The sequence below is a fragment of the Rutidosis leptorrhynchoides genome, chromosome 1 (genome assembly GCF_046630445.1).
Source record: "Rutidosis leptorrhynchoides isolate AG116_Rl617_1_P2 chromosome 1, CSIRO_AGI_Rlap_v1, whole genome shotgun sequence".
Lineage (NCBI taxonomy): Eukaryota > Viridiplantae > Streptophyta > Magnoliopsida > Asterales > Asteraceae > Rutidosis > Rutidosis leptorrhynchoides.
This window is the reverse complement of record NC_092333.1, coordinates 281618914-281630102: the sequence shown is the minus strand read 5'-3', so window position 1 is coordinate 281630102 and position 11189 is coordinate 281618914. Positions and strand designations below refer to the sequence as shown.

General features: G+C 34.6%; 1 protein-coding gene across 1 annotated transcript; it reads right to left on the bottom strand.

Annotated features, from left to right (window-relative positions):
• Positions 1 to 4551: 4551 nt before the first annotated feature.
• On the bottom strand, positions 4552 to 6384 carry LOC139898077 (uncharacterized). The gene is made up of 4 exons (XM_071880790.1): positions 5694 to 6384; positions 5272 to 5397; positions 5001 to 5161; positions 4552 to 4707 (listed from the first exon to the last, which is right to left on the bottom strand). The coding sequence occupies exons 1-4, from the start codon at positions 6382 to 6384 to the stop codon at positions 4552 to 4554; spliced, it is 1134 nt and encodes a 377-aa protein (XP_071736891.1).
• Between the last annotated feature and the right edge of the window lie 4805 nt (positions 6385 to 11189).

Sequence of the window (11189 nt, the reverse complement as noted above, 5' to 3'; positions counted from 1 at the left end):
CCCTGCAAACGGCTTGCCAAACGGCCTGCCAGCCTTTTGCTGGTAAATTTTGTGCTTATTTAAAGGGTCTTTGTCATTCATTCCAACACACACTTCAATTCACTTATTTCTCTCTCTTGTACAGTATTAGTCATACTCTTAAGGTCTTCGACTCCGTGCGGGAAACCTAGTACCCGGAGAAGAATGCCGAAGATTGTATTAGGAGCGGTCTGGAGTCTTGAATTTGTCACTTTTGTATTTGGAACTTGTTTAATCTACTGGTACTTCTATCCCTTATCTTTATATAATGTTTTCTATCATTATGTTCTGTGATATTGTTGCTATGATTAGCGAGTAGTTATCTTTAGTGTATGCTATGATGTAAGCAGTTATAATGCCGAAATAATGTTATGGTTTGTTCATGTTGTTGAAATGCTTTCCGATTATGCTTTAAACTCAATCACTTTTTGTCATAACCTGACCTTAACCATAAGGACGAATACAATAACATATGATTTCATCGCGAGGTATTGACCTCTATATGCGACATTTTTCAAAAACTGCATTCGTTTTTACAATACAAACCATAGCTTTTATTACAAATACAAGGTTTAAACAACTTAATAATGATTATCGTTTAGCGATAATCTTAGACTTACAAACTTTACATGTGATAATAACAATACGACCTCCAACATATTTTACATTACAAATCATCCGATATGCAGTTTTATTTTTGACACAAATATGCATACTCAAGATCTTGCTTAAATTCAACATGTTGCAGCGGAAGCTTTTAGTTATCACCTGAGAATAAACATGCTTAAAACGTCAACATAAAGTTGGTGAGATATAGGTTTAATGCCGGCAGCGTTATAAATATAGACCACAAGATTTCATATATAAACGTTTTAATAAAAATATTCTAAGGTGTTGAGCACTTGATAACCATACTTAACATTTAATCAACGTCGCATATTCCCTTTATTATGAAATCTTACTACACCGTACCAAGTGTAGTTACCGAAACGAAGTACTGTGTAACCGTTGAATACTGGTCGTCCAGTCCGGTTGGGGTTGTCAGGCCCAATAGATCTATCAACAGGATTCGCGTTTACAATACCTCATGTAAATAATAGTTACCAAGTTACAGGGAAGTATGCCAGTGGTACAACTCAACGTAGAATATATATTTTTAATCACTTGTGTCCATAACGTAAATCATAAAATGCATGTATTCTCATCCCGAAATATTTAAAGTTTAAAAGTGGGACTATATACTCACCTTTTCCTTGAAGGTATTTAACTTGACTTGGTCTCCGATAGATATCACGAACCTAACCATATATATAATATATCAACATATTTTCTTTTCAAGTAATCGTTACATATATATATACTTATAATACTTTTAATATTTTCTTAGTCCGTAGTTAGCAGTCTGTTGTTAATGGTCCACAATTAGTTGCTCAATAAAATAAATAAAGACCCCATCGTATTCGTATTGATCAGAATTAATCTCGACCCATGGTACCATGTTGTCAAATGACGTGTTGCGTACATAAAGTACAGTGTTGTCAGATGACGTGTTGCGTACAATCATGAGGTCTTATGATTAATCTTCTCGTGTTGTTTACGGGTGGTCCTGGAATATATAAAATCAAATCATAAGTAAATATATATTAAATATTATGTTAATTAGCCAAGATATGATTAATCCGATTTTGTCATAATATGATATATTACAGGTTTTGAAGTGTTTTAAAAATCAAATTAGAAGGATCTATTTAGTTTGCCAATAGGTTTGAAATCATTCAAACTATGTTCTTGTTGTTAAAAATTTTATAACACAAAATAAGATAGCTATATAAATATGAATCGAATAAGATTATGAATAAGGTTACTACGTCAAGTTACTTGGATAAAGCTACTGGAAAAGATAGAAAATAATCTTGATCAAACTTTCTTATGATGATTATAGGTTGTTCATGAAGCTAGTTCTTCATGAGTATTTGCTGAGATTGTGAAGAACACTTAGAGTTCCTAAGAGTGTGTTTTTGGTTAGAGAAAGATGATTGTAAGAATGAAATGAAAAACCAAGGTGATGGTGATACTTATAGGACAGTCTGGTTGTTGAGGGAACAAGGACAAATTATTGTGTTGAAGTTTTGAGTAATAATGTATGCTAGCTTACAAATAAGATTCCCTCTTATCTAGGGCAGATCTAAGGCTGATAAGGATATTGATTTGATGTGTATTTACCAATAGTAAATACGTATGGATGATGGGTATGATACGGTAATAGAAGCTCAAAAGCGGGATGATGGCTCTGCCCCTTGGACCCCGCCAGGGGTTGCCACCCTTTGGACCCCGCTTATCGGGGGCGCTGCCCCCGAACCCCCGTCATAATCAAGATAAGTTCAAACAAGTGTGCACTCCACACTTCCCCAAACTTGTTCGATATTTATCAAGATTATTTTGGTTACAAATTAATCCCATTACACTTAAATCATATTGGTGACATAAATCACAACACATTATAGATTGTAAGTATATATGTCAAAGAACGTTACATATAGTTATCGTTTTGAAAACTTAAGTTAGTGGTCTCAAAGTATACTTATAACTCATTGTTGTTAGTTCACAATGAAATGTTAAACCATCCTTAAATCATGTTAAATATGTATAGATATGTACATATACATAATCGTATAATTATCGTGTGTTATATAGTTCGTGATATCATCGGTCAAATTGGACGGACAAACGTTGTGTTAAACTCTTTTCAAAAATATAAATCTCAACAGTTTGGATTGCTTATCATGTTGGTAAGGTTTAATTTATGTAAATATTAATCTCATAAGTATAGAACGATCGGAAAATTCCGGGTCGTTACACTTTTCCAACTAATAGAACGTAGTTATTAGCTCTGTTATTGGAAAGTGGCGAACCCCGATTCAGAGTACACTATCTGTGTCACCCCTTGGTAAGAGAAGTCTATCGGATACAACGTAAGATCGACTGAGGCACACCGGTTGTAGTAAGTCTATCAAGCTTTGGATTCTGACTGAGGATTCTTTCGTAGTGAAACATCTGACTAGACCCTTAGTACATTGTCGGTCCCAGACCATGCTAGTGTAGTCACCAAGCATATAAACTTCGTACGTGCACGCTGAAGCATAGCGGTTGTTGTAAGCTGTACCTCTGCTAAGTAAGGCCATGGAACCCGGTCAGTGTTGATTAGTACACTGCACCATAACGCGGTCTCAAGCATTGAACCCCGATTGAGGGATTCTTAGTTAATTAAGGAACTATTTGTTTAGACACATAAAGGATTGGACCGTTAGGATAACCGAACGTGTTCATGGAAGTCAGCTTGACTTGGTCATGATGTTTTTTATGGTTGAACTCTTTCTAAGGGTCTAACTGTCTTTTAAAACCAATCATTAATGAAAGCATTGAAACACATCACGTCTCTCGGATACGGTAAACCATGTATTCTATTATGCTTAAGAAAGTTTAGACCATTATGGAATGTTAATACGTCACCCAATCGAGTCGCTCAATTAGATGAGCCGTCTGAACGTGTATGCCTGTAGTCAGACTGCACGGGCGTCAGGGGTAAGGGACATTGCTGTCTATTCAAAATCTTCAAGCCTAGCGCAGTACCCAGTGACATGTCTTATGACAGGGGCATTTAGGACCAGCGTAAGGAATACAAGGCCTCTGCCTATTCATGAGCCAGCATTCCATAATCTCGGTAGAATAACTGATGAAATCATAGTATGCACTCACTTTAACTTTATCTGATTTACGAATTTTATCGCATTTACTTTATCTGTCTTATAAATTAGAAAATCCCAAAATTAAGTAACCACTACTCCTTCATAACTATCTTAGGCTTAAATATAGGTTTGATTCTACTGATATCTCAAAAATACGATTCTAGGTCATACTTCCCTTACTCATACTAAAGAGTAGTACGATTAAGGTCCCGCTAAATATAAATTTAAAACAGTACCCATCCCCTTGGTGGTTGATTCTGGCGTGCTGCGGCCTGACAACACCGCACAAATAAAACCGTCTATTTTGGCCGTATCAACATGAGAGCCAAGTTAAAAGTTCTTAGGCTACCTATCCCCGATCCCCCGTTCTCTAGCGATGAAATCATTTGATCCCAACTTATCCATGATATCTTTCGATTACCATTCATTGAACCCCAAAAAAATGAACTTTTAAACCTTTCAAGATCTTGTAGTATTGTTTCCGGTCATTTAAACACGAAAGGAAATAAATGTCTAAACTCCCTAGAACAGACCTTATAAGCGTATACCGCCCACCAATAGATAATAAATTTGCTTTCCAAGATGAAAGTTTATTATGAAATTTATCGCATAATCCCTTCTAATTCGAAAGAGAAGTCATACTAGAACCCACTGGCAAGCCTAAATAACAAAACGAAAAGACACCTTTGGAAAAACCTGCATCACACACCCATGCCTCAAGCTCGTTAGTAACAACACCCATACCATACACGGATGATTTACTCACATTCATCTTCAATCCCGACATTTAATGAAACGATGCAAAAACATTCATAATCTCCATGTATCTATCCTTGTGCCAATCCGAAATGACTACCGCATCGTCCGCATAGAATAAGGGAGATACATTCACATTATTTAGACCAACGCGAGAACCTCTAATTAATCCTGCTTCCACCTTTTCCTGCAAACATAAATGTAAACCTTCCATGATTATCAAAAATAAAAATGGACTAATCGGGTCGCCTTGTGTCAACTCGCGTTGTAAATTAAATTCACCGGTGGGGCTCCCATTTACAAGAATTGACGTTTGTGCTGATTTAAAGGTCATTAAGATCCAAGACCTCCATGTACTTCCAAAACCCAGAATATCGAGCATGTAATCTAAAAATTCCCAACTAACCGAATCATACGCCTTTTCGAAATTCACCTTTAAAATCAGAAGTTTTTATCTCTGTTTCTTTTACCAATCATCACCTCACTAAGGATCATAGGTCCATCCAATATTTGTCTTCCAGAAATAAAAGTCGATTGTTCTTTACTTATGATCTTATCAATAACGGAAGCTAGTCGGTTAGCTAGAATTGTCGTTATGATCTTATATTGTACACCAACCAATGAGATTGGCCTATAGTCCTCTATACACGTTGGACTAGAAACTTTTAGCAATAAAGTTATAAATGCCGAAGCAGCTCCCTTAGGCATTTTTTATCAATGAAAGCTTGCTCAATGGAATTGACCAAATCACCTTTAATATCTTCCCATAAATGTTTTACAGTGAACCCGTCGAGCCCGGGTGCCTTGTCACTCCCGCAATCCCACACCGCTGACCGAATTTCATCGTATGTCACCATTCTTTCCATAAGAACATTATCTACAAAAGAGAGCCGTACAGCCGGAGTTATATTCGAAATCTGAACAGGAGATGAATCCCGCTGAAATTTTGTCTTGTAGAACTGGAAGAACGCGTCTTTAATTGCCCCCGGTTCCGTAATCCAATCCCCATTAATCGATAAACCACTAACCGATTACTTAACCCCTTTGTGTTTTAATAATCCGTGAAAGATTTTGGAATTCTCATTGCCTTTAATGTCCCACTTCACACGAGCTTTTTGAATAACACCCTTATCTTCGATATCCTGAAGGCTCACGATTCTTGATTTAACTTACTCCATTCCTCCATGTCATCACTGGTTGCTTCATTGTCATCTATCTTTTTATCTATAACTTCTAATCTGCTAGATACAATACCTTTTCTGGAAGAGTTAACAGCTTTCTTTTCGGCCACCCAAGTTCTAATACGAGATTTGATGCATTTTAACTTATCATGGAACTCGACACAACCAACATATTCCTCCTCCGTTATAGACTGTTTAACGACCTCATCAAAACCATGAAGCGTAAGCCACGAGTGAAAAAACCTTAAAGGTGTAGGGCCGAAATCTGTTTTTAGGTTATGATACATAATTGGAACGTGATCTGACCAACCTCGACTTAAAGCCGTTAATCTCATGTCCACACATGTTGAAGAAACATTTTGAGAGACCAAAACCCTATCCAACCTACTCATCTTTGAAGCCGTTTTGTACATCCAAGTAAAACGACGACCACCTAATGGGATCTCCATTAAGTTGGTGTCGTCAATAAACGTATTAAATGATTTCGCCTCATCACTATTGAAAATTGACCTAAATCTTTCACTAGCATCCCGAACTATGTTAAAATCACCGAACAACACGTATTCTCCATCATGACTATGAATGAAATCCTTTATACGACTGCATAAAGTACATTTTTCGGTAGTACGTTGTGAACTATAAACGTTTATCATGAAGAAAGTGGCATCCGAATTCGACCACATCCCTTTGACGATTACATAATTATCATTACTCGAAATGCGTTCCTTTGTGAAAAAGCTAGGGTCTCAAATTGAAACTATTCCCCCTGAAAAACCTCTCAATAAACTGCACGCGTAATCGAATGAATAATTTCCCCACATGGATTTAATCCTAAACAGCTCCATCCTGGACATCTTCATCTCTTGAACCCCTAAGAAATGAATATGATTTTCAAAACATAATTGTTTCATCCAATCACGCTTTCTCCCTTTTTTGCTTCCCTGAATATTAACTGACAAGATATTCATGGTTCCAACATTAGATCCCCAACTCTCCTCATCAAGCTCTGGACAACCTGATGTTTTGAATCAACCCCATCTTTAACTCTTGGCCCGAAAATCATATCTTATTTCTCTACATAAGCATCAAACTTAGCATTATTATCTTCCATGTATTTCAGCCCCTCTTTTTCATGTGCATTAGGTGATTCCTTATTGTCATCTATATTATTCTCAGTTGCAACCCCAACCTTAGTATCCTTTATTATTTCCTGGTTTCTATCGACGTCTTCCACATCAGAATCGACATGAACAATCGATGGAACGGTGGACTCGGATTCCAATGTATCCTCATCCGAGTCACCTTCAATGTTTAAGCTCCACGATCCCACCTCGTGAATATTGATATCATACTCAACACCATTGATGCTCACTACCACGTCTTCGAAGATAAATGAATTAAGCATTGTTGCCACGCACACCCTTCCTAGACTCAGTGTATTCGATTTATCCTTATCCAAAAACACAAATCTACCCACGAGTCCTACTACTTTCTTGAACGCAGACGATTTCCAAGCACATAATGGCATGCCCACGATTTCAACCCACGTTAACCTTTCATCCACCACAAAATTCTTGGATATTGGTTTCATGGTCGAGGCCAATGATCTAATTGTCATGTTTATTTTAAATAAAGTACAAGCATCAACAGAATTAAACATACACCATATCTACAGACCACCCAGATGATGAATCTGGACATCGTCAAACCCCTCCTCTTTGCATACTAAACGAAAACTCCCCATGGTTGCCACATCTCTGAGTTTAACCAACATAGTTTCCATTGGGTTAGACATTTGCATCAAATCTTGTTCGAAAAGGACTACCTTCTTTTTTGGATTAGGTGCAACAGCCTGTTTTGATGGTTGTGAGCCAGAATTTGAAGAACCATTGACAGTACTCGCATACGTATTGTCTGTTGATTGTGCATCAACAGGTTTAACGGGTACATGTTGTTGTTCCTCATTCTTCTTCGTGCCTTCATGTTTTGGCTCTTTGTATCTGTTGTCATTAGGTTTAGGCCCTTTTGGGAATCTGACAACAAAAGCAAACAATAGATTTCCATCAACCCATATTGTGGGTAACACCCTAGCGAAATTCTCATCATCCTTTACATCTGCAAAGCGCACAAACCCGAACCTTTTCCCAAGCTTTAATCTTTTGAACACCACGTATGAATGAACAATATCCCCATATGGCTCACACAATAAACATAGTCCCTTGTGATCTACACGCTCCGATAAGTTGGAAACATAGATGGTAGTGAAAACCATATCTTCTTTCTTATACGGATTTTCGATTGGCTTCAAATCGTTACCCTTGCTGTTCCGCACTGTGTAGAACCAACCTTCATTGTCTTTGCGGTACTTGAAATTCCCACCCATCTCCCTCCCCAGACGACGGCGCCGGAAGAGAAATAAATTTCTCAGAAATTTTAGTGATCGCCCCTACTTTTTTGGAGCAGACGTTTTTAAAAAAATATCAGTGAATTCTTACTATTTAGATTTGTAGAGGGTTTATCTTCCACACCACATATGCTTGTAAACTATGACAATAATTTAGATTTGTAGCATAAAGAACTTCTTGAGCTTAATATTGCGCATGATCACCGAACGACAAGTATACTTCCCATTGAAAATGTAGTCGTATAATAAAATAAAGTTAAATACTGGTAAATGTTAAATTTAAATTAAGAGGTATTAGGTGATTTTATAGAATATCATTAAAAATTGATGTATAATATATATATATATATATATATATATATATATATATATATATATATATATATATATATATATATATATATATATATATATGTGTGTGTGTGTGTGTGTGCGTGTGTGTGTGTGTGTGTGTGTGTTAAATTTTAATTGTATAGAAAAATCAAACATCCTTATTTTTCATCACAAATGTGACTGATGCCTCTGAGTGTTAGATACTAATGCCTTGTTACAAGCGTTACCTTCCGTCAAATTTATCCTAGTAGACTAATGCCTCCTTTTTCACTAGGAATGACAATGGATCGGTTATGGATCGGATTATGTCATATCTATTAACCAAAGTTTCATCCATATTCTTATTCAATTAAATTTAATTCATCCATCCATATTTATATCTGATTAATCCATCAGGTTGATAAATATCCATAATTCCTCATTAGATATTTTTAATCAACTTAATACTATTAAAAGTAATAGCTTATTAGAAATTATGTAATTACTTAAAAAATAAGTCGTAACGTATAACTTACATGTTCTAAACAACATACCTGGCTAATCTATTGTAACTTGTGTATATACAAATATACGATCTGATGTCAACAAATAAACAACATATATATTAGAATATGATCATCTCTAAAGATACATTGATCGAAATAGCAGTAATACATCAAGAGAAATATTCTATCATTAAGAATAAGAAATATTAAAAAGTTAATGCAATAAAAAGGTGAAAGGATTATGTATAGATTTAATGAAATGCTATATATATTAAATAATAAAGACTAATTATAGCGATATATTTATATATGTATATTATATGTTTATATATCTAAGCATTTCAAGTCAATTCGGGTTCATCTATGAATTACAAATAGTCATCCATATTCAAGAGAATAAACATCCATATATATATATATATATATATATATATATATATATATATATATATATATATATATATATATATATATATATATATATATATATATATATATATATATATATATATATATATATATATATATATATATATATATATATTTATATATTCATATTTAGTATGAATCCATTTAAATCATCCATATTCGCTTTAAGCAGATCAGATCAGATGAATATACATCGAATTGGAATTGGATGTTAATTAGCATCCCTATTGCGACACCTTAATACAGGTGGTTTTACGAGTATTTTTTGCTTTCTATGACAGATACAAAAGATGTTATGATATGAATCTAAACTTTCTTTTATATCTTACTACTATACAAGAACAACTCTTTTTCATCTTTTACTTCAGCTGTTGACACTTGGCAGTTTCTTAATGGCTGTTGAAGCAACCGGGTCGGGTGACCAATTTATTTCGATTTCATATCTAATTAACGGCGATCGACTCGTAAGTTTATTTATTCTTTTACTGCAGGCCAGCTGCTCACCTACCTAACAAGTGTTGGCTTCTCGTTAACCTTCCACTCTCCACCTTATCTACCATCTACCATTATGTTAATCCATCACTTCTGAATGTTTTTATTCTATATTTTAAAAGTTAAAAACAACAGATGTTAATCTCTCAACGTGCAAGGTATACGTGTCCACTATGTTACCTTGCTAGCTGACACGCGACATTGATCCATTGACGGTTCAGTTTGTTATACTACATTTATATTCTTATCCCTCCAGTTTATTACCACACTTTTGAGGTATTTTATTTTGAAATTAAGTATTGTATTTACTACTCCTATATGTTTTCTCTAATTCCTTTTATGGTTGCCATCTTTTTAGGTTTATTATCTCAATTTAAATGTATGATGTTTCTTCAATATGTTTCCTTTGTTTAATTTATGGTATATATGTAATTTGTGCAGACATAGGGAGCTTTTTGCGATATGGTTTTCATGACATCAACTTAGAAGGCTAAGAACTTACACGGCTAAGGTTAATTGTTTTTCTTTCTTTCTAGAGCTTTCATTATTGATTTTTATGACTTTCGGTTTTAAATCTAATTCAGATGTTTATAAGGTTATTACAGCTTTAGATATGGGCTTTCTTTTTCTTTATTTGATTGTGTGGCTCTCTTTAGAGGTACCATTATCATTTCTTTTGCAGTGATACAACAAAAAATATAAAAAGAAGTTGGTTTCTTGTCTGTTTAGGATTATAAAGGAACATCGAGCAAAAATCGTTAAAGGACGGAATACTTGTTATTTGGAGAAACTCATGGCCAGCTTTCAAGGATTTTAAAGTTTATGGAAACAGTGGTAACAGATCATTGCTAACGATCTCCATGAAGTTTGAAGTTAGAAGAACTAAGAAAAACTGATTTATAAGTTGTTTACGTGTATAGTTGTTTACGTGTATTAGTGTATAGTTGTTTACTCAAGATATGCGAGCCAACGCTCTTTGTTTGTTGTTGTATTGCTGGAGCTACTCAATAGATATTTATTATTATTATTATTGTAGTGACCCGACCTTTTCCATGTTTATATATATATTAAATAAAATTGTAATTTACATGATTAAGTGTTTTCAACATGTTAAGCAATCAAACTTGTTAATACTTGATTAATTGAAATAGGTTTCATATAGACAATTGACCACCCAAGTTGACCGGTGATTCACGAACGTTAAAACTTGTAAAAACTATATGATGACATATATATATGGATATATATATATATAGTTAACATGATATTATGATAAGTAAACATATCATTAAGTATATTAACAATGAACTACATATGTAAAAACAAGACTACTAACTTAATGATT

What these genes read in the sequence shown, in the direction of transcription:
- LOC139898077 (XM_071880790.1), bottom strand. Translation starts at nt 6,384, where the DNA reads ATGTGGTCGAATTCGGATGCCACTTTCTTCATGATAAACGTTTATAGT. An exon ending in TGATGACATGGAGGAATGGA is followed by an intron (nt 5,398 to 5,693) that starts GTAAGTTAAATC and finishes TCTCTTTTGTAG; the next exon opens with ATAATGTTCTTATGGAAAGA. An exon ending in TTTATGGGAAGATATTAAAG is followed by an intron (nt 5,162 to 5,271) that starts GTGATTTGGTCA and finishes CAACGTGTATAG; the next exon opens with AGGACTATAGGCCAATCTCA.